Here is a 25820-nt window from a genome sequence, read left to right on the forward strand (position 1 = left end):
GAAAAGAAAAAAAATTGTTTTACAAAAGATACATGAGTCATTATAGTTTTAAAAAAGTTATCTATCAGAAGTTTTGTTTCGTAAAAAAAGAAAAAAATCTTTATCTATTTTACAGCTAACTGATAACTTTATACAGATTTGATTTGAATATGCATTATTTTTCTACCGTGAAAATGTAAATTGTCGTTGGTATGGCAAAATATTGCCTTAGATTTATTGTGACCAGTTACTTACATGGCAATAATGAAAAATATTTTACTTACACTCATAATATTACAACTATATTTTAAGATCAATCGTACAACTATTCCTATTTATGACTCATAATAGCAATATTGTAACATCGGTGTATCCACATTAATTTTTTTCCCCTTGCTTCAAAACTTTCCGTGCCGATTTTAGAACACTAAGCGCAGGGGCCAATGTGCATCTGAAAAGAGGTGAATCACCTACAAGATTACTCGTAGCTAAGATACTACGACCATGCATGACTCACATACATGCACGCTGGCCCATGCTGACCAAAAAAAAAATTAAATTAAATTCTTTCGAAGCGCAAAATTATAAAATAACTTTAAAGAACTAACTGGTGCAAAAGGTTAGCTAGGAATAGTTGCACCGGTAGATAAGAGCTAAGACAAGTAGACTAAGATAGAGTTAATGTATAGTTGATAAGCGACCACAATATAAATAATAATGTTAACTGATGTAAACCTAACAAAGCGACATTATTAGTTCTCGCTCGTTTTTGATACATCAGTTGCCAAGCTACCCTCTTGCACCATAGAATTTTTATACTGTTCGCAAAAACCTAATTTTTGTAATCCGGACAAATTTTGTTACTTTTCAATATGTCAAGGAGAGCGGGAAAGTTGAGCCAACAGTCAACAACAGCTCCTTCGCCCTTTCCTGACTCAGATATGTCGAGAGAGAGGTTGTGCGACCGAGCCAATATAAGTAACGGAATTTTCAAAAAACGAGAATTGATCCCACTACTAACATTTTAAAATATATTCGTAGCTAACAATAAATTAAAATGACCGACAAGCTTAGTTCAGTTAACAAACAATGGGTCACGCCGAACACCTGATTTGTATTTGGACCATAACTACAGCTACTTCAGAGATAAGTGGTTGGACCGCTGTTAACAATTACTATTTCCGAGGCGCACCGCGAATGAGTGTATTGCATTATTGCTCGACAACCGCGTCAATTTTATCAAAATGGCCGTCCTCACCCCTTTCAAATACTCAGACAAGAAACATAACTAGCTTTTGGCTACGTGCCTCCTACCTACGTGCCCAGTGCGAGTCCCAAGTTATTAAGCGAAACCTTAGACTTGAATAATACGTTGCGCTGACGTAACAATATATTCGATACCCTGAGGAAAATGGATAATGCAAAAATGGATTCCACATCCCATAATGCTCTCACTAACGCAACGTTTACACAAGAGAGATTAAAACTGGAGATCCTCCAAACTTTTTGATTTTGTGAAAGTGTATACATGCTGAGAAAAGAAAAAGAGAATACAAATGGACAATCTCTTAGGCTACAGAGACACAAGAGCACTACCTAGAAAGCACAAGCAAATGTATATACGACTACCTACATATTTATGAAGTAGTTGCTTTGTCAAGGGAGAACAAGCAAATGTTAATACGACTACCTACATATATATACATATATATAGATATATATATATGTTCATAAAAAGTAACTTATGCGGACTTTACGTGCTTTTAACATATATAATAATAACATGGTAGGATTAAGTCGACGCCCACATAATTCCACTTTTGGCCTCATAATAACCCTTACACATACGTAACTGTCCGCATAAGTCACTATTCATAAACGTATATGTATTATTATGTGTATATATATATATATATATATATATATATATATATATATTGCCAGTGTGCCTACCAACTAAAAAATAACCTTCACACATAGGACAGGTCAGTGAGGGCCACTCCCCTAGAAGTCAAAAGGGCATAAGAGAAGAAAGAAGAAGGAAAGTAATGGAGAATTTTGGAGTCCAGCTCGCTCTCAAAGGGATGAGAGGAGGAGCACTTATGCATCAACAAGTGTCAGGAACAGATGAAAAATTTATAACTGAAAATGTTTCACATTACGTAAACATACTACGGTGTTTATGTTATTAAGGCTCGGGAGAAGCTAACGGTTGCCAGTACATTATAATTAAAAATATGTAAAAAAATTGTGGAACTTACTATTTAAAAGCTTATATTTTTTCAAGACACTGCAGTTCACTTATGATTCTAGACATAACTAAGGATAATCAAAGCAAAATTGAGCTTACTTATTTAATAAATTGCATAAATATCATTCACAAGGTTTGGGATTATCATTCAGAGAGACAAGGAACGGTAAGTTCCTCTGGTCTACACAGACGCACCTACTACCTTTAAAATCGCGCACCTCCTTATGCATTCTACAAACTTCACACCATAATGCTAGAATTTATTATAGTTTTGAAAAATGCCTGGCAAGGCTTGATTATATTCGTCAAGCATCTCTTTTTTGTACTAAGGTATCTATAAAATTTTTTTTTCCTGACACATTAATAATATACCCTCATTTCACTTAAAATTGACCCAGTATCAGCAATGGCTTAGTAGTAAGTGTCCTTGTTATGGATACAGTGTTGTTCTAGGGCTCGCGAGTTTGATTCTCTGTAAGTGTAGATTTTTTCAAAAACTGTTATCACGACAAAAAGTTTCTATGCTACCCTGTCTGTTTTGGGGCGGGTTTTTCTGTGGAATTTGTCTTTGGAGTAATTCTAGAGTTTTTTTCTGCCCCACAGATCTTCGGGCCTGGGTGAATAAGAAACGGTGTTAGGGCTATAGCTAGGTATTAGCTACAGAAGCGTCTATGCGCCACACTCTCAAAAGCGAGAGTGCGTTCTGTTTTAGCCCTATGGAACTTACTCCTTATTAGAGATTTTTAAAACAACTCATAAACATTTGCTTGGTTTTTCTTCTCCTCGCCCTTTGGTAAAAAAAAAATCCGTCCTATCTGATTTTATTGTTTACAACAAACTTCTATACTTATCTACTTAATAAAAACTTTTTTTTCAATGAACAAAGTATTGGTGGTCTTTTTTACAATAAAACTAAACCTAATACAACTGCTTTTTCTGACAATCTATAATTAAACCTTTTTTTTTTTTTAACTATGTGACGTACCAAGTTCATACTGGAATCTTACTTATAAAAGACATCAAGCAAACTATAGTGTAAATTTCTTTGTACTTATTCTTAAAGTTGACTATGCAGAATTTTCAACAACTTATCAACACTTGATCTTTCTGAGTCAATGTAAGAAAAACATTCAGATAGTTTTTGAGAAACGTAATCTGGCGTTCCCACGAAGGGTGGCATAGTGCTTTTAGCAAAAATTCTTATGAGTGTCATAATATCTACAAAACCATGGTCAAACCACATCTCTCTTCCACTATACATTTCTAGCAGAGTACATCCTAGCGACCAAATATCAGAGTAAACAGTGGCCCTAGCCCTGCTGATGATCATCTTGGGCGCCATGTATATATTAGGGTACCATGCAAGCCTGGGACAGTGGTTAACATATTGGAGTCGAGACTTTTACTAACTCCAAGGCCGAGATCACATACTTTAACGTCACCATTTAGATTGACCAAGATATTCCCTGGTTTTATGACTCTGTGTATTATGGGCTTGGGTTGAGTATGCAAATAAGAAAGCGCAGAACATATCTGTACAGATATTTTGTTCTTTTTTACGTCGTTCAAATCAAATATTTCTTTCCCACTTCTTTATGTAAGCAATAAGAATCAAAAAGTTCCATGACAAGATGGTATTGTGTGTCTGTCTTACTACTCCAAAAATGTTTATGATGTTTGAATGTCTAATATAATGTAAAAGTTAAATTTCTTTTACAATCAATTTATCATTAGAACTACGCAGTATTGTTTTGATTGCAACTGCGTTGAAAATATATGTCCCTTGCCTCACAATACCTTGAGCTCCACTACCTAACTCTTTACCAAAATTTATTTTGCTTCTTGGTATCATTTGAACAGACAAGTTATTTAATTAAATATTCTCCTTTTGAATATTACGTGGCAGCGGATTCTTAAATATATTTGTTTCTAACTGTCCATCTTTATCCTTACCAGAGTCTATTTTCAAAATTTTGGAGTTGTGAATATCAATGCTTGTATCAGATGTTTTACTTCTCTTTATACTTTCAGTTCTGACAGGTGATGGAAGCACGGATGGAAAATGATTCGAGTGATCTTCATGAGTGAATTACGAGATTGGGTACTTCGATGACTGCTACCTACAAAAGATAGTTTGCATTCCAAGGAAGCTTTGAAGTCAGTATCCTTGACTTTCAATTCTTCGCTCGCACAAATTTTGTTTAGAGGCTCCAGTTCTGTAGATAACAAATACAAATTGAGATCATGGTTTTTGTTCCTCAATTTCAATTTACTGAATTTCCAAAAGTTCAAGGTCTTATTATTCAATTTCAGTTCCTTTATGGCTTCCCCTCTAGTAGTTCCTATATCGACCACTGACTTATCAAAGAAATGTTGATTTTTATCATCGACGTATTCCAACATCATCTCAAATTTTACATCATCGATGGAATAATTTTTGTTACCGTCCAAAGTGATCTGCTTTTTTGGACCGATTGCTGGTCTCATACTCAGAAAAGGCATGTTTCCCCCTCACGATGCTTCCATTCTATTTAAATAACTCTTTTCAATACAGTTTTGACTACATTTTCAGTTTTTTCATTCGATTCTTGATTTGTATTAGCCAGTTTCTTACTGCAATGCTGAAAAAAGAAAGAAGAAATAAATGTAGTAATAATTTTATTCAGTATTTTTAGATAGGTACTGGCACCATTACGTTTAAGTTATCTTTGCTTGCAGTTGATTCGTACAATCTGTCTAAATAATCTTGAAATCTTTTTCTCTTGGTATCTTTCTCATCGCTAACATCTGTAATTAAACGGCTATGAATGTTAATAATAAATAAGTCTTAAGTATAAAAATATTGTATTTATACCTTTTTTACTCTAAGATGATACACATAAATGTGAGCCTCTAAATATATGTTCTCACTGTCAGTTTTCAACATAAATTCTTCACCATTTTGTGTATACGTTAGTGACCCACCATTTGGAAAGTAATCTTTGATTGTTTGTTTTTTTAAAAGATTATTTGACACAAAACTACTTCTTACCACACTACACTGTTCAATCTGAATTTTTTGCAAAAGTTCATATGCACTCCTGATATGACCATATGTGACATACATTTTTTTGACAGGATTCTGCATTTCAAACTTCTCTCCCTTACCTCTTTAACGAGACAGTTTTTAGGAATGTGCGAAGATTAAAATATAACGTTGTTAGGTATCAGAGCATGTTTTTTTTATGTCTTACTATACTCAAAACAATATTGATGTATAAAAATATGTTTTTCGTATTAAATCAATTAAGAAGGAAGAAAGTTATTTTTTTCAGTGCTGCATAAAATAACTGTGATGTTTAAAAAAAAGTTAATTGTTTAAACTGACTTCCTTATCTAACAACGTCTTTATACGGCACTGTTGAATTACAACAAGACTTATTATTGATACAACTTTGATTCAAGAACTTGACACTATTTTTTTTACTATTATAACGAAATTTATTGTTTAACAAAATACTTTCCACTATACACAACTATGATAATGTGCCCTACTTGTGAGCAATGGTTTCTGCAGGCTGACGGCTAGTCACGAGATGGGATGACAGCACTGTTCTCGGGATGAGAGTCTTCCTGATTTTCTTGTTTTTCTTTTCCAAAATCGGTTTTCGACGTGGAGTAGTCGTATGTTACATAAGAAGTGGTCCACTTACAAAAACTAAGAGAAATTGTACATCATACAATGAAATGGCATATTTTTTGTAGAAAATCTCTAAAAAAATATTAAGTTTTGAACAATTTATCCAGTTTGGCTAGTTATTAAAGTGAGACCTTTGACCCTTTTTTTTCGACAGCTGTTTGTATAAGAATATTTTATTATTGAATAATTAATTCTTGTTAAAATTCGAAATTGACAATGTAAATCCTTACCTTTGCTACTTATAAAATATATTCACAGTTTTCAAAAGATACATTCTAAAAAATTTCTAGATTTTACAAAATAATCATCGTTTTTTTTTTCTTTTCATCAGCTAATGAAGTACCTGTACCAATGAAATGTAACATAAATTATTATATAGCTAAAAAGCAAGGTATGTCCAATAACTTTCGATGTTAAATGGAACGTTGATTCAAAAAAAATTTTTTCTGAGAAACCACACTATGGAAAATTTCCTTAAAAAATTTAACATGGTGTCTTTTACTGCTACTTTATTTTGCTGCAAAGTAAATTTACATGTTACAATCATAAATTTTTTTAAGTTATAAATTGTACAATTTTAATTTTTTTGCACCTCTAATACTACTTTTTAAGAGCTATTTTTCAATCTTATTTACAATTTTGAAATGTTAAGTCATAGTCTTTCAAAGATATCATTCTAGAAGTTTGACTTTTTTTAGAAAGAAATAATAAACAAAGCCTTTGTTTGAGAGTAGTTGTAACTTATATTTTAAAAAATTTTTCTTTTACTTTGCAATAAAAACGGTATACATAATAGTATATTTTTACGAATTTTAATTACAGTTTAAAAAGCCTATCTTTATGGTATTGGAATACAGCGTAGACTCCACAAACACATGTCATCGATATTTTATCTTGAACATAGGGTAGGTGCAAACAAATAAGTTTTTGATAACTCTGTACTTGATGTTTTGAGGTGTAATTGAGTATCATGTTGTAGACAAATGCTGCATATGTATAAGATTCTCTTAATAAATAAAGAATAACCTATTATATATATATATATATATATATATATATATATATTTATATGATGTTAATATATATTAAAATATTAACTGTAGCTACAATTTTGATGTTTACTAATTACGCTCACGCACGATTCCTCTTGTTATTATAAAATTACTAAGTAAGATATCAACATATTTTTCAGTTTGAGAGAATTCTTGCCACAATCGTACTTCAAGGTTAAAGGAATAGAAAGAAAAGTTTTTGTTGAATACAAGAAGCATAATGGATTATCAGAAGTAGATGCTAAAGTATTGTATACTAAAACTGCAAGATCCTTAAATACGTATGGAGTAACCTTTTTTCTTGTAAAAGAAAAGATGAAAGGAAAGAACAAATTGGTACCTCGGCTTTTAGGTGTAACGAAAGATTCGGTACTAAGACTTGACGAGAAAACTAAAGAGATCTTAAAAACGTGGCCCTTAACAACTGTAAGAAGATGGGGAGCATCTCCAAATACATTTACCCTGGATTTCGGAGACTATTCTGACCAATATTATAGTGTTCAGACAACTGAAGCTGAACAAATCTTACAAATTATATCTGGCTACATTGATATAATTTTAAGAAAACAAAAAGCTAAAGATCATTTTGGCATCGAAGGAAATGAAGGTTCAACTATGGTGGAAGACAGTATATCTCCTTTAAAGTAAGTACAACATTCAAGCTATACGTTTACTCATAGTTTTCCAAACGTCATTTTTTTTTTTTTTTAACTTCTTGGCAACATCGGCATCAGGAGTCGATTTCAGCCAAACCAAACGTCACTTTTTTATATCATGCATTAATTTGTGTAGTAAAATTATACGATTGTACGTAGTTGTCTACTACGTACAATTGTAAAATTACACGAGTGTACGTAGGATTACACTACCTTTAATATTTTTAACAATCCGTAACAACCTTGAACAAAATAAAATAATCTCATTTAAAAACAATAAAAAAAGCCCTGGCTTCAGCGCACATATGGTCTTATATGGACCAGAAAAGACGGAGACAATCAAATAAACAAAGTTCACTCAGACTCGCAGCACCATCTTAAACCATACAAATATTGAAATTAGCACCAAACACCGAATAAAAAGACGTTACCCCTCATTATTAGTGCTATATTAGGGCAGTGATGATAAAATAAAAAAAAGAATAATCTAAATGAAACTTTTGATTTTCTATTTTACATTGTTATAAAGTTGTGTGAAACTAAATCTTTATTCATTTTCTCCTTGTTTCTCCTCAGCTTAAATAACATAGTTTCGTCTACTATTATACAGTTGTATGCTACTGAGTCGTCATTCACCTCCTCCTCACTTGTCCTTAGCTTCTCTTCGAATGACATCGTTTTTATGTAGGTTTTCAGTGATTTTTACCTATGTCAAATAGATTATTCCTTCTCCTTGCTCCTCGCATCTTTTAACTACTCTTTACTGTTTCTTAGCACCTTTTCAGCTCTTCCTCTCAGCTCTTCCTCAAATTCTCCTTAGCTCTTCTTCAGCTCCTACTCAAACAAGAAATTTTTTTATACATATATATATAAATTTTCTTATACTGTAGAGTTTGTTCATGGAAATAGTTTTCACATTATTTAAAAATTGAAAAGCAATAGTATTTAAAATAAACTTCATGACTCAAATGTGTTTTTGATGAGCCTCAGACTGTACGTGTATTAAATTAATTCTTACATATTACACAATTAGTTTAAAGAGCTTACCCTCCTTATTAGTACTTCCTCAGCTTTTTCTTATTTTACGGGAATCAAAATATAGAGGGTTTTATAAATGGTAAATATTTGCACAAAAAAATACAGATGCAAGTATATTATTTTAACTACAACGTTAAACGTTAAAAGACAGTTTGCTAACAAACAGTTGAAAAAATAAAGAGTAAGTTAACGTTGAATCATCTGTCATCTCATTTTTCTCTTTAAGCTGAAAAATGATGAAGTTTAGTGGCAATACTTATTTTCCAATAAAAACCTTTTTTTTAGTTTAGCTTATTAACTTGATCTTCAAAAGTATGTAATTGTTTAGGATTAAAATTTTCATTTTCTTTAGAATATTCATTATTGATTATCTATCATTTATATTTATTAAAAAAATCCTACTCTTTTTACAGTTAATTTGTCTACGAAGACCGTAAAATCGATTCAAGTAATAACTTATCACTGTTACTAAAAAATTGTACAGTGTATTGCTGATAATTGATTTTTTCATAACAAATATCAATTCAGATACTCAAACTAAGGTGTTCACATTTACAGCACACGAAGTTCAAGGATAGGATAATAGGATATCAGTACATTTAAAACATTCAAATTTTCCTGCATATTTAAAATTTGCCGCTGAGTAAGTATCCTGCCTTAGCAACGCCACGTCTTGTTTGTGTTTGTTAAACGGCTGTTGGTACAAGCGTTCACGTACGATTTTGATTCACTACATATATTTGATAATTTTAATTGTTACTTATTTATGTAACAATTTTACTTTGAGGGAGTCATTCACCCACGCCCCTCTTCTGAGGCATCATTATTCTTAAGTATTATCTTCAAATCTGTATGCCACGGGAAAAAACATTATAAGAATTGCTTTCTTATTGGATATCTTAGTGATAAGGTATATTAAATATACCACAGAGTTACCAGAAAAAAAGTGACAGTACGGAGTCTTGAATCTACGACCTTTAAGCGAGGAGCAAGCGCTCTACCACTGACCAAGAGATTCCAACGCTGCAAGCTATCTGCTGGAGTTTAAAAAATAGCTGTAGCCAACATCAGACGCCATTTGCAGCACTGCTTTATTTTTAAAACACATCTATCTATTGTAAGTTCTAGAAAAATTAAGGTTGCAGATAACTTAACGATAAGACCACATTTTTTTAAGGTTGAGCCAGAAGAAATCAAAAAAATTAATTTAAGTATTATAGCTTATACAGGTCTTATTTTTGGTATTTTTGTGAGTTTCTGGCATGATTTTGTCAGTAAAACTGTAAAATTGAAATAAAGAGACTAAGGTAATTGACAGTATATTGTGCGTACCAGAAAAAATACTTATTTTTCAATATTTCAAAATTCGAGTATGCAAATCTAGAGTACAGAGTAGCACGGTCGCTGAGGTTTCGCCTGCTTTTTTAAACTGACCATGTTGCACTTTCATGCGATTTTATATTGTTGAACCACTTCAGTAGCATCTTTAAAGTAAACATAAGTGTATATTTGGTGATTATGTTGCATGTAAAAGCGTGCATTTTAAGCAAATGTAAGACTTGCTTCGATGATGAAGCTGAGTAAAAAAAGCCTGAACAATTCAGGCCACTGTAGACTTCCGTAAAAAGTGAGACAAATGGAAACGAAAAAACGAAGAACCGTTAATTTGAGTTCCAACGATAATAGTAGCACACAGTGCGGCCGATTGCCAAAAATCCGGCCAAAGTTCGAAAATTTAAGTAAATCACTCCAAAACTAGTTTAAGGTGTTTGAGGTCACTTATTATGAATTTTATGTCAAATGTACAAAAATTCACCCCCTTCATCCCTTATCAACCACCCCCTAGGGTGAATTTTCGTATATTATGGAGCATAGTCAAGTTACGTATCGTTTTCGAAGTTTCTTGGGTCCCTGATAAAAAATTTTATGTCAAACGTACGGAATTTGGAATGGTTAGTACTATATGCCATCACTCAAGACATTTCCAACTTTAAGTGAGCCCACCCTCCATAACTCAGGGCTTTTAACTCAAATTAATTAAATGGAAAACAATTTTGATATGATCACAAAAAATTTTATGACAGTTAAAAAGTATACACAATACGTGTAGTATTATATTACACAATTTTTCTTTAGGTCCATTACTTGCATCCCATCTTGCTCTCATCTTACTCACCAAATCTGTTTTTTGCCGTTTCTCGTCCTCTGATAAATAATAAGCTGCCTTTCGGTTTTAGGACAAAAATTTTTTGATTCTTTCATAAATTACTTTGATGTCAGCCTTCAAAATATTCTTTGTTATTTAAAACAGCTGCAACCTTGATTAATTGTTAGCAGTTGACGGTTGTTGCATTACGTTGAAGTATTCAATAAAATGCACATTGAATATAAACTCAGATCAGACAGAAAAACAGAAAAAATCTCACTACATGATGAGTATTTTTTACGTCACATTTGTATACTCTTGAAGTAATTAAACTAAGAAAACATGTTAAATATAAAGTTTAAAATCATCCGCGCACCGATTATCGCAAACACCCAAGCAAATCGATAATGTATAGAGAGTAACCTTCCTGCATAGGTAGATCCCTTCACTGTGTAGGCCCCTTCCCCCTCTTTTTCAATCTTATTCGTGTTTCAAATATGTGTGCTCTAAATTAATTTTTAGTGATCCTATTTCTTATAATTTAAATAATGTATTGTAACTTAGTCGACATGTACTCTAGTTTATTACAGTAAAAAGTCCATTTCAACTCAAGTGGCTGATAGTGGCAGCTTAATTTAATTTTTGTCGACAGCTTATACATTTCCAACTAACTTAAAACAGATTTACAGACAGCGATCATCAGTGTTTTACTGTTATTTTATTCAAAAACCTAAATTTTATTTTTAAAAAATATCCTTATAATTGTATTCATAAAAATTTTTGGTCACAAAATTGATATTCACAAGATCTTTTACGTATTTCACTCATCTTTAAACGTAGATTCTATTTCAATTTTTTAAAATTCCTTTACTGCCAGCATATAAACAAGTTTACACTTTTTTACGTACATCTACAACGTTATATTGCATTTATAACAATGCTGAACTCCAACTGAGAGTTAAGAAAAGACTTGGGGTATAGGACGTTTTCCTCAACGATTATATATTCTTATAAGATCTCTCTAGCCAACTTCAGGCTTAGAAATCCCTATCTAAAAACTTTCATTTTTCGAGTTGCAGCCAGCTTTTTGTCACTTGGCCGCACTGTGCAGTAGCATCATTATAAACATTACCATGATTCTTCTCGTATAGGATTGAAAACATCGTTGCAATCCAACTTGTATGATATTGAGACTGTGAGCACGCAACCAGCAGCAACACAATGATCATAGGAGTAAGTAAAGTGAAGTTTAACTCAAACTTGTGTCAATGTTTTAAATGTAAACTTAGATATTTTTAACGTATGAATTAAATACACAGCAAAAATAAAAAATCCAACGTATAGAAAAAACCTTGAAAGGACGCGAAATACAAAGGCAATTAGAACTACGCAAGTACTGCATTTTAGACAGACATTCAGTAGATCAATGTTAGTGTAACGTCAGAGACACATGTTGAGATTTCAGTCAAGTTTTTTAGTGCAACGACTCAAATTTTAAAATCGTTAATAATTAAATGCTTACCAAATGCATTTAACTACGCAGCTCCCTCAACTAAGTATAAAAATAATAGATAAGCCATTATAAAGATAGAACGCACACTCCCAACAGCATATCAAAAAAATGATAGCAACCAAGCACTGAATTTTTAACGAGAAGTGTTTCACATGATTTCAACAATATTGAAATCATATAATTACAATATTGTTATATATATATATATACACATATTTAATGCGATACAAATTCATAAAAACTATAGAATTACCTGATTTAAGTCAACCAAGCTGAAACAGTAGGATTCTTACTATTTCTTCTTTTTCAGCAGCTCGATTCGCCCACCTTGGTTAAATATGTTATTTTAGTGTACGATTTGCAAACTACTGCATAAGAACTATACCCACCCAAACTTTGTACGGGAACGCTGAACGCGATAAGACGCTCCGTTTCCTAACGATGTAAGTAAAGCAGGGGAACTCAAAAAGACCCTGATTGGAAAATAAGTCATTAGTGATCCCCTGCCAAACTGCACAATAAGGTGTTGGAAACGTATAAGAGGCCTAGCATTTGGTCAAAAATCAGAGCTCTTGTTTGGAGAACAAGCCCGGAGATAATTCTGTCGCTGTACGTTCACATTGGAGGACAACCCCGATACGTTTAATCAGCGACCGTCGTCAGCAAGCGTTACAAGAGCGTTTCAAAATTCAGTAAGATGTATACTTGACCTTCAGACTTGCACACGCGCGTTAAGTGTCCCCTAACAATCAATAACCTAAAATTTGAAGAAAAGTAAGTCATTCTAAAGGTCTCTTTTCTTTCCATTTCTTTTGTTTCCAAACCCATTCTATCCGCAAAAGTAGGCGTGATACCGTTATCTAACAATACTGTTTGTAAGATTACCTGTACAAGCAAACTGGAGTGACGGGCGACGGGACCAACACTCTAAGTTTACGTCGCGATATACGTACGACTAAACTCCAAGGCAACTTTGCCCCAACCGACGACACACTGATGGAAAGCTCAAACGTACATATATAGCAGGCGTAGCTAGAAAGGAGCTCACCTTTTTGCTTACTATAACTGTTTCGATATCAGCAGCACCTTGACGCATACATTACTGCTGCGATTGCTTTACCCCAGCTGGATGACAGACCCAGCGGGAAGCCAGATAGTGTATACATGATAGAAGCAGTGGAGCCGGGAAATACTCTTCTGATTAAACATAAGTGCCAGCCGCAGCACCTTTTTGCCCGATTCCAATTGTATTCCTCTAACCCAAACAACTTCCCAGGCAATGAAGCGCAAGCTTACGCCTAGAAATAATTTTAATCTAGTTGCGTCCTTCCGACGTAACATAGAAATTTGGAAGGCTCCAGAGGAATGAGGTGTTGAATGGCATAAGGATTAAGTGTGAATCGGACAAGTAGGGTTGTTTTAATGTCATAGGCACCAATAGTCCAAAACGAACTTTTAGATGATTTCTTTTTTTTAAAAATACTTTTGCTCATTGACCCTTTCCTCCCCAAGTGGATACCCTAGAATTAAATAACTTTACCAAGTGGAAGCTGGAGAAAGCCCCTTCCGATCGTATACAGGGAAAGATCATCAAGGCCTTCAAAAAGTCAAAACGCCAGCTCACCAACCAGAGGTTACGGCTTGGAGCAGAAAGGAAACAAGTAGTCAAAGACTCCGTAAAGGACTGGCTCGACAAACAGGCACTACCCATGCAGGAACTGAATAAGCCAGCCACAACAAATGTCATCATCCTTCCGAAGCACCAACGGCTGCCCAGACTAACCCAGCCGAGAGACAGCGCTAGAAGATTGGAGCCCGTACCGATAACCTTCCCTCCAGTAAACATACCACAGACTTTGCTAACACGTCTTCTGAAACAGCACTCCGCAAGCCTGTTCCATGGTTTGAGCGTGCTGAAAGAAGATGCAGTTACACGTAAATCAAAAACAGTAACCTCCGAGGAAGCTGTGGCAACGAGCCTAACTAGTGTCCCGCAGTCTCTCTCCCTCTCTCTCTCTCTCTCATTCTTTCTTTCTCAAGCCACCAAAGGTATCAGAGCCAGGATATTAACCAAAAAAATATAGACCCCAGGACGCAGACTTTAATAAGAAGCACACTCAGGTTCTGCTCAAGGAAATGAGAGAGCATCCTGGAGAACAGAACTGCCTAAAAAGTGTCCCAAGAGACAGGTGTTGCCTCTGCCGAGTACCTATATTTCATCCCTAGAGTAAAGCGCAATCGATTGCTTTAAGAACGGCCTAAAACTTGAAATTGAAAGCATAATGGCAACGAGTACAGATGAAGAATGGAATCATATAGGAAAGAGGGCTATTTAAATAAAAAAGGCTCACCAAACGCAGAACGTGCTACGTAATCGAGTGACTTAACACATCCCACAACCAAGAAATAAAAACGACATTGTTTTTCGCAAAGTATGCAACTCTACTCAACACTTAGACGAGGATTGCAAGGTTTGTCAGTTATGCAAAAACCCAAGCCACAAAACCACCCAATGCTACTCTCTTGCTCTACGCAGATGTAAAATTTGTCGCAGAACAAATCATACACAGCAACAATGTAGACAGAGATAGATATGCCAATTATGTGCTAAAACAGGGCATTTAGCTATCAACCATTGCCAACATATGAACCGACTAAGCAACAACGTCGAGATGAGGTGCCAGCTCTGCAATGAACCCGGCCACATGGCCCGAGGTTGCAATAGAGTACCAAAACCACCAACATTTTGTCAGGTGTGTAAGAAGCAAGGCCATTCCAGCTCAGACTGTTGCCTCAAGAACCTTATCTGCCAATTTTGCAACCAACCCGAGCATACCGCAAACACGTGCAGGCAAACGCAAGTCCCGCTTCCATCAAATTGTCCAAATTACAACCAATCAGACCTAGCTACAGACGAACGTAAATCCTGCGCATATTGCAAAAATTTTAGAAATGTTATTCAGGAGTGCCGGAAAAGACAATACAAAAAATAAAAAAAGCAGCGAAATGCCATGGGGGCCAGAGTACCGAGTGCCACTTAGGCATCACCCCAAGATCTAGGGCGCTCAAACCCTCTGGCCCACAGATTTCCGGAATTCATGCACTAAGCGTGGATACTCGACCTATCTATGTGCCTTATTTGAAACTCCATCTGGAAGTAAGCCCGGTTTTACTAATGATCGATTCAGGCTCACACAAAAATCTGCTCAAATATAGTAGCATTCCTCGTAATATAGTTATTGATAGCAACGAGAACAGGAAATTTCAAGGAATAGGTGGAGAAGCGATCTCATCGGTGGGAAAAAAAAAGCTTAGTTTATTTTGCCATGTGTTGACCTTTTATGTTATTAAAGACCCCTTTGTAATACCACAGGACGGAATATTAGGGATTAAATGTCGGACAAAAGCAAAATGTGAAATGAATTATCAATACAATCTTTTGAAATTCTCAGATCAAGTCAGCAGTTTCAAGCAAAATCTCGCTGAAAATTCGAATCACACATCCCTAGTAAATATTAGTAACTGGCATAAGGAATTTTAATGTTTTAGTACACACCGACCTAAGAGGCAATTTTTGGTAGACACTGGATCAGAAATTAGCACTATCCAGCATCAAATAGTCGATAAAGAATCAACAAAAAATTAACAAGATTCTAAACGAATTAAAGGCATTGGATCTAACAGCGAGAGCACAATTGGCGAGACTACAATGAACCTCGGAGCTTTCGAAACGAAATTCCAAGTAATTCGTAGTGACGCTAAATTACCATTTGATGGGATCCTCGGTTCCGACTTTCTTACCAAGAATAAGATACGGATGAATTTCAGCAGTAGAATATTAACTAGTAACGGAGAAAAGGTACCACTTTACTCTAGAGACTACGACACAACCAACCAATCGACACGACCTCGAATCATCCAACGAATTTTGCAGCTTTGGGGAAAGGCACACGTACCTGGATTTTATAGATAAGGTATTTAAAGAACTCGATACACCCACACAACCAAGCAATAGCACCGTGAACATCTACCTTATGCAGTCGGTATAAACATACAGTAATCATCACTACCCTCAGAACACGAACAATCAGGCCACTTGACAAGAAAGGTTACTTAAAATGATAGACCTTAGCAACTTAAAGGAAGGGGAAGAACAGCAAGCAGAGACGATACTATAATGCCACTGCGAGAGATTCCACCTCAATGGCGATGAACTAACATCAACTAATATTGCAACTCATCGTATCCCAACCATCGACGACGTACCAGTCGCCACGAAATAATATCGATTACCGCACGCCTTAAAAGCCGAAGTAGAACGAAAAGTTCAAGATCTACTGGATAATGGCAAAGTTAAGCGATTTAAATCTGGTTATAACATTGCTCTTTGGATCGTGCCTAAAAAGAGCACTAACAGAACACCCAAGTGGCGAGTAGTGCTTGATTTCGGACAGTTGAATAAAAAGACTATCCCTATGAGTCTATACCTACCCAATATCACCAACATTTTCGACCAAGTAGGAAATTCGAAATATTATACAGTCATTGATTGTTAATCCGGGTTTCACCAGATTTTAGTACATCCTGATGCTACACACAAAATTACCTTTTATACCCCCAGCGGTCACTACGAATTTGTGAGGATGCCATTCGGATTATGAAATGCCACAGTTGAATACCAGTTGGCTATGTCACCTACGTTGGATGGTTTAATTGGCAAGGGAGCATTTGTATACGTGGACGATATCGTAATTTACGCAAAAACTCTCAAGGAACACGAGGAACTTTTCAACAAAGTGATGGAAAGACTAAGGGATGCCAATTTGAAACTCGAGCCAAGCAAATGTAAATTAATGCAACAAGAGGTTGCCTACTTGGAGCATACATTAACCGAGAAAGGACTCAACCCTGATCCCAAAAAAATAGTGGCAGTGATTTGTTACCCCAGCCCCAAAAGTGTCAAGAACGTGCGACAGTTTTTAGGATTTTCAGACTACTATTGGCGATTCATTAAAGATTTCGCTAAAAAAGTAAAACCTTTAAGCAAACGGACTACAAAGCAACGAGATTTTCCAGTGGACCGAAAAAGAAGAAAGAGCCTTCCAAGAGCTCAAAGAAACCCTGTGCATCGCTCCACTCCTTCAGTTCCTGGACTTAAATCAACCATTTATAATAACAACAGATGCCTCAGGATATGCCGTTAAAGGTATTCTCTCGCAAGGTTGGATAGGGAGTGATCTACTTATAGCATACACCTCGCAAGTCTTAAGAGGTCCCGAATTGCGTTATGACACCTACGAAAAGGAAGCACTCGCTGTCCTGTACGCAATAAAAACCTTTTGTCCCTTCGTCTATTGTCAAAAATTGACTAAAGTTACTGACCATTACCCGCTTGTATGGTTCCAAACTACTGATCTCAATACAAAAGTACATAAGTGGTGGTTTAAGCTATCAGAATACGATTATGAGATAATCTACCACCCTGGACGGCTAAACTTACCCACAGACGCTCCATCTCGAAATCTGGTACCGGTAAAGCAAGTTAATGTCTTAACTAGGTGACAAGAGGCCCTACGAGACGGGAAGGGCTCTCCTGTAGACGATTTTTCTAATGTAGCACCAGACCAGCAATCAAAACAAAAGAGCCACTCCAACCAAGTCACCACCACGACCAACCAAAAAGCAAAACCCTATGAAACAACTGATTAACAAAAGATAGAGCAGGATAAAGTGAAGAAGAAAAAACCATTCTGACCCCCAGATGAAGAAAAGAGCCAAAAGAGCGAATTCAAAGTTAGTGACAACAGTGATACGTACGGAAGGAATATTATGACATCCGAAGCTGCTTCTTTGCGTTACACTAATATCATCGAGACGAAGGATATATCGAGCACGGAGTAATAATTTATCATATTCCTTGAACACCATTGGAAAACCCTTTGACAGTGGCTCACACAGGCTGCTTGAAGCTAACAAAATAGCATCCAACCATTTTGGAGAGCTAGAAAAAATTTCAGTAAAAAAATTAACGAATAAAAAACACCAGTTCGCTCTCTATCTAGCAGATGAAGTTATAGTATCACAAGTAACAATTAAAAACAGACTAAAAACTCTACTAAGGAAACTACAGCTACTCCTTGCAGAAAGAGGATTGACTACGATCAGCATTTCAAAAAGTATGACTATTTGTAACTTGGACTGGTCTGAAGTACTGAGACTTACTAAAACTACCTTTCGGAACTGTAAAAAAAAAGTGATAGTATGCAAAAACTCCCCGAAATATGTAGAACCGAGTAAAAGATATAAAATATTCTACGAAGCACACAAATCCCCAATTGGTGGACATCGTGGTGTTTCAAAGACCTTCAATCGAATACGCCAAGAGTACTACTGGGGCGGGTTGAAGGACGACATTCAAAGGCGCGTCCAACAATGCTTGGACTGACAGATAAAAAAACGGTAATACGTTCGATAAGGTAGCTCTCGACAGCGACTACCCAAAACCAGGAATGGAAACGAGTACATCTTAACAATGCAGGACCAACAATCGAAATTCTGTGTTGCTGTCCCACTGAAAGATGCGACGTCAGCAACGATTGACAACGCCTTTATGAAATACTTTATCTGCATCTTTGGAGCGCCTAAAGTCATCCTGACGGACCAAGGAAGAAACTTCCTCACCAAATTGATGCAAAACGTTGCAAGACGGTTCAAAATAAAAAAAATAAGAACCACAGCTTTTCATCCCCAGTCAAACGGATTCCTTGAACGATCTCACCACGCCCTTGGCAAATATCTAAGGCAATACGCCAACTGCGATAAAGACTAGGACCAGTGGATTGAATTAGCAACCCTCAATTACAACACGTGCGTCCAAGAAAGCACTAAGCATATCCTGTATAAGATAGTGTTCGGGAAAATTGCAAGGCTTCCATCATCCACCCCACCCAAGGAAGAAGATATGCTGCCCACCTATCAAGATTATATTATCAAGTTAGTATCTAAGCTAAATGAAACGAGAAAACTAGTTTACAATAATTTAGTCCAATCTAAAAATAACTTTAAGGAGCGCTACGATTAAAATTCAGACGAGAAATCATTTAGGATAAACGATTATGTCTTCTTACTAAAGGGAGCCAAGAAAAAAAAATTTGGTGACCATTTTTCAGGCCCTCATAAGGTTTTAGAAGTTTTAAGCATACAGAATATAAAAATACTTGTAGGAAATGAACATAAAATACTTCATACCAATAAGTTAAGAACGTCTAAGATAAAACCCCAAAATAAGAGTAAGACTCAATCAAAAGAAGACTTAGCTGACGAGTCAAAAACTGATGAGTCAGAATCAGAGTAAGTCTGGTTTTGCACTGGTACACTTAATTCCCCTCCTATCCTTTTTTTTCTCTCTCTCTCTTTCTCTCTCTTATTTTTCGCTTTTTCGATCTCACTCAGTTATACAGTCACGAGTTATCCCCCTCACTTCTTACCAAATAACTTGATTCAGAAAGGAAAAGGCAACCGAGCAAGATAAATCTACTTGGATTGATCCTGCTCTTTAGTATCACCGTGGCCTCTGCGCTAATGGGTTACGATTGTGGGGCTCAATCCATTAACGTTACTACTGGACGTGGAACTTTGTAAGCCCCCAGTCAAGACGGTAGAAACAACTAAGTGATACGTTCAGCTCTTGCAAGTTAACTATTACGTAAAAACACACACAATTCAGTGTAAGGTTATCATCCAAAGAAATATTTACTACTCCGGCGTGCACTCGCTTAGCTCCGTAGTGCACAATGGAGTAGCTAGTATCATCGAAAGCGTGAATCACGATGACTGCCAAATACTGTACCACACTGGAATATAAAGATGTTACTTGCTAGTCACGAGTGGAGTAAGCATAAACAGTACTGCTTATATGGCAGCAACTCTCGCAGGCTCACTAACCTCTGACGGAACCTGCTCCAGGTCATCATACGCAGATAAATATGGCTCTTGGAGCGATGTCACCATTTAAGGTACAATCCAAATTAAGCTACAGGAATTTTTCCCTCATGTCAACTTACAGGAAGACATCTTACTACTTCGTTCAGGTACTCAGTGCCAATTTAGCACAGGAAAGTGTACAGATCAAGACGGTATCAGCACATACTAAAAAATCCTGCCCCTCTTGAACTGCACTCGAATTATACGGCATTTTATTCGAGGAAATCATGGATAAAACCCAAGACTCCGCCGATGAGAAGAAAAAAATTGTATATTCATTTTTATCTGCTGATATGACCTTTGCTCTCGCAGCTAAGAGGCGTGATAATGTATGTGGCTACAATATAATTAAAACTGAACACCCCAAACTGTTCATCTTCGAGACTGAAAGAGAGCAGTCGCTCGCTAACAACCATCAATTAAATCCTAAAGATGTGGATTTCTTTACGTACATTAACTTGAAGTTTGTCTACGTCGAAAGACATATAAGATCACAGGTAAAAATACACGACCAAGACATAGTAATGCAACGATGCAGGGTAGAACGCATGGTACTGGAAAACGCTTTGGCCATAGCCGAAAAATCTCCAGATCAGTTTGCGTATACTATCATGGAGAGACCCGGTTAGATGGCAACGACAACAGGCGAAGCCATTTGCATTATCGAATGCATCCCTATAGAAGTATCACTAGCAAAAAACGAAGAATGCTATACAGAACTACCGGTAAAAAGTAATGGAACAACGGAGTTCCTTACACCAAGAACAAGAATCTTAAAAAATATGGAACAAAAATCGCATGTGACCCTCTTTTTCCTCAACTATATAACTTAGAGGGAAAATAGTATCAAATGTTAGCTACCCCCTCGGAGGTAAAGCAACCTAAGGCCTTCAAAGATTTGACTAAGGCTAAATGGCAATACGCTGAGCCTTCTAACTTAGCAACCAGCAGGATCTACTCCCTTACAGATTTAGAGAAATTGAGGGACCACATAATCTTCCCAGTCAAAAAACCATCTCTCCTCAATGATATTGCTTGAGACAAGCATGGGCAACTACCTATAGGTAAACAGAGCTCCATACTTTGACTGCTTAATGTAAAATCACTTGAAGAATTAGCAAATTCAACCTGGAACCATATTCAGAATAAATTAACATCATGTGGCTCGGCCAGTGCTGGATTCGTAGCAATCTACATCATAATCGGCTTAATAAAAGCATTGGTTAAAGCCTTAATACATAACTATCTACTCCACCAAACTTACGGTTGGTCTGTAAGAATGCTTGGCGCACTTTGGAACGCTCTAGCACGACTACTTCTATTCGTTGGGGATCGACCGAATGACGCCTACCAGCAAAAAACCAGACGCCAAGCACAACAAGATGATTTAGAAATGCAACACCAGTCAGAGAAGCAGATTAACTACCACCAAGAGAAGAAATTATAGTACCCGCCTACATGCAGAAGTCAACAGCTCAAACAATACAAAATAGCCACGAAAAAAAAGACACCTCTTCCCACGACATCTCATAATCCGAAGCCTTGTATGTACGCTATTCAATACCTTGTATCAATATATAAGAACGATAAATAAGCAAAAATCAAACTATGTACCGTCTCTCTCCTCGAACAGGTACTCAGCGGCCTGTTCCCAGGTGTTCATAAGAACCCCTCGTACCAGTTTTAGGAGGAAGGTGATATGTTAAGACGCAACTCAACATGTATCATAAAAAAAAAAATTTTTTTTTAAATTTATTCATCAATTTTTAAGTCCTTAAATACTAAGCCAACTAACACTTGCCATAAAAGATAAATAAACTATTAATCTGAGCCTGATGAAGGATTTTGGAAGTATTTCCCAATATCACAGGGTCCCTCGTGAATTAGTATAAGCCATGAGTCTCCCTGGGCAAATGCGGGCCAGCCAAAAATAAAACATTTATCGTAAGTAATAACTGTTGATAAACTTCTTTTAATTACCTCACGCAGCGTACTATTCCCAGATGTTTGTAAGAACCCTAAGTACCAGTTTTCGGAGGGAGGTGTCACGTCGGAGACGCATGTTGAGATTTCAGTTAGGTTTTTTAGTGCAACGACTCAAATTTTAAACTAATTAGAAATTAAAAGTTGACCAAACGCTTTTAACTACGCAGCTCCATCAACTAGATACGAAAACAATAGATAAACAATCGTAAAGATAGAACGCGCACACCAACAGCATAGCAAAAAAATTATAACGACTGAGGACTAAATTATTAACGAGAAGTGTTTCACATAATTTCAACAATATTGTAATCCTATGCAATTGCATCACAAGTTGCCATCCTCCTAAAACTGCAACGTCAGCCATGAAAACTATGAATATATAAGGGACATTCCCTATCAACTCGGCCACCCCCTCTGTCCAAAAATTAGAGCAACGTAGATAGTTCCATTTGAGCTTATTTTAGAGCTACTTAATTGTAGATTCTTTCCAGAAGTGGCGTTTTTTAAAAAATCTTAATGGCGGATAAATATGGCCTCCAAAAATGAACTACCTCACCGTTAGAGAATGGTTTTTGCAATACTATAAGTAGAAAACAAAATAAAAAATTAACTACAAATTTTTTTGCCTAACATTTGTATTTAGTGAATATAAATTAATTTTTATTTTATCTCGAAGTGTTACTGTCGTCTCTAACCTCAATAAACTTCTAAAAAAGGCGATTGTTAAGTGTTAAGATCCCGTATATTATCGAAAATTTATGAAAAAATAAACTTTCAATCCATCTTTACTCACTCAATTCTAATATAGATCTACTTCTTTACAAAAATGAATTTTGACCTTTCTAACCTTGAAAAACCTCTGAAAAATGCGACTTTTGAGTTTTAGGATCACTCAAGTCATCGTAAATTTATAAAGAAATACCGTTTTTATGCAGTTTCAATCGCTTAATACCGACATTAACCTATTGTTTAAAAAAGATCTCTTATGTTCTCCCTATCCTCAAAAAATATCTTAAAAAGGGGTTTTTAAAGTATAATTTTCTCCCACGTTACCGCAAAAATATGGTAATTCATCATTCTCGCTCATTCTTACTCCCTCAAGGCAAATATTACTATATTATTGACCAGAGTCTCTATCCGTCGTTCCTTACCTCAAGAAACTCTATCCGAGCTTTTAGTAAAATTTTGTAAAAATGGTACCTAGATTCATTATCAGCTATTGAGTACTGAACGAATACAACATCGTATTAAAAATTGTACTAGTTGTCTAGTACTTTCAAAATCCTCCTAAAAAACGCTAATTTGAAATTCATTAACAATCCATCTGCTTGTGAAATAATGTACAACTTTACCCCGATATATTTTTGAAATATATTTGAAATCCCGATGTATATATCCCGAAAATAACTTAAAGATACTTTTTTAAGAATTTTTTTTATTTGTAAGGAATTTTATTGTGAAATTCTTAAACAGCACATCAAACAGCTGGAAAATACCAATTTTTAGCGTGATCGATGATGTGCGGTATTTCGACGTCATGGAGACTGGAGAAGCATGTTACGCTTATTTGCGGTGATCAGCACCTCAAAAAACATAGGTATAAGTACTGATTTGCAGCTAAATCAATGGCAGACGGTATTCGGAAGTACATCCAAGTAGTTTATAGTGGTACGCATTTTGATATTTTTATGTTCATTAGTAATAACACGATTAAAATTTGTAATTCTGTAAGTCTCATAATCTTCTGTAAATTTGTAAATCTGTAATGATCAATCCTGACGTGCATTATTTTTCACACCACTTTCAAACTTTTCCACAAAACTGTAAGCACTTCACGTAACAAATATACATGCATAAAACGTTTATTCTACGTATAATTAAAGACTTACGTAAACAAATCTTTTCTAAAAACTTTTTGTAGTTTACCGATGAGAAAAGACACTTACGTTATAAATTAATCAACATCCGTAATCAAAAAGTGGAAATACGTTAAGAAAATTTTCACTGAAATTAAATCAAGGTACCATTCTTACAAAATTTTACTAAAAGCTCGGATAGAGTTTCTCGAGGTAAGGAACGACGGATAGAGACTCTGGTCAATAATATAGTAATATTTGCCTTGAGGGAGTAAGAATGAGCGAGAATAATGAATTACCATATTTTTGCGGTAACGTGGGAAAAAATTATACTTTAAAAACCCGTTTTTAAGATATTGTTTGAGGATAGGGAGAACATAAGAGATCTTTTTTAATCAATAGGTTAATGACGGTATTAGTATTAAGCGATTGAAACTGCATTAAAACGGTATTCTTTTATCGATTTACGATGACTTGAGTGATCGTAAAACTCGAAAGTCGCATTTTTCAGAGGTTTTTCAAGGTTAGAAGGTCAAAATTCATTTTTGTGAAGAAGTAGATCGATATTAAAATTCAGCAAGTAAAGACGGATTGAAAGTTCATTTTTCCATAAATTTTCGATAATATACGGGATCGTAACACTTAACAATCACCTTTTTTAGAAGTTTATTGAGGTTAGAGACGACAGAAACACTTTAAGATGAAATAAAAATTAATTTATATTCACCAAATACAAATGTAAGGCAAAAAAATTTGTAGTTAATTTTTTACTTAGTTTTTCACGTACATTATCGCAAAAACCATTTTCTAACGGTGAGGTAGCTCATTTTTGGCGGCCATATTTATCCGCCATTATAATTTTTAAAAAAAAGCCACTGCTAGATAGAATCTGCAATTTAGTAGCTTTAAAATGAGCCCAAATGGAACTGTCTATGTTGCTCCAATTTTTGAAAAGAGGGGGTGGCCGAGTTGACAGAGAATGCCCTATATGTGTGTAATGTAATACAAATTTATCAAAACTATAGAATCATCCGATTTGAGCCAACCAAGCTGAAACATTAAAATTCTTACTATTCCTTCTTTCTCAGTAGCTTGATGTAAGATTTATAAACTACTGCATAAAAATCATACCCACCAAAACTTTGTTTGGAAACGCTGAACGCGATAAGATGCTCCGTTTCCTAACGATGTAAGTGAAGCAGGGGAACTCAAAGAGACCCTGATTGGAAGACGAGTCATTAGTGATCCCCTGCCAAACTTTACAACAAGGTGTTGGAAACGTATACGAGGCCAAGCATTTGGTCAAAAATCAGAGCTCTTGTCTGGAGAACAAGCCCGGAGATAATCCTGTCGCTGGATGTTCATATTGGAGGACAACCTTAATACATTTACCCAACGACCGTTGTCAGCAAGCGTTACAAGAGCGTTTTAAAATTCAGTAAGATGTATACTTGACCTTCAGACTTGCACACGCGCGTTAAGTGTCCCCTAACAATCAATAACCTAAAATTTAAAGAAAAGTAAGTCATTATAAAGGGCTCTTTTCTTACCATTTCTTTTGTTTCCTTAACCGATTCTATCCGCAAAAGTAGGCGCGAAACCATTATCTAACAATACTGTTTGTAAGATTACCTGTACTAGTGAACTGGAGGGACGGGTGACGGGACCCCACACTCTAAGT

General features: G+C 35.6%; 1 protein-coding gene across 1 annotated transcript in view; it reads left to right on the plus strand.

The window, feature by feature from the left end:
* Positions 1-25820, plus strand: part of LOC106637206 (Talin_middle and talin-RS domain-containing protein rhea) — a 912483-nt gene that overhangs the window by 204819 nt on the left and 681844 nt on the right. Inside the window, exon 4 of the mRNA XM_089595075.1 lies at positions 7102-7605. Coding sequence (XP_089451201.1) covers positions 7102-7605 — 504 coding nt within the window. The remainder of the gene's footprint in view (positions 1-7101; positions 7606-25820) is intronic.

This window comes from Copidosoma floridanum, unplaced genomic scaffold, assembly GCF_036245765.1.
Source record: "Copidosoma floridanum isolate Cflo_tuat_1 unplaced genomic scaffold, Cflo_Japanese_pri ptg000024l, whole genome shotgun sequence".
Lineage (NCBI taxonomy): Eukaryota > Metazoa > Arthropoda > Insecta > Hymenoptera > Encyrtidae > Copidosoma > Copidosoma floridanum.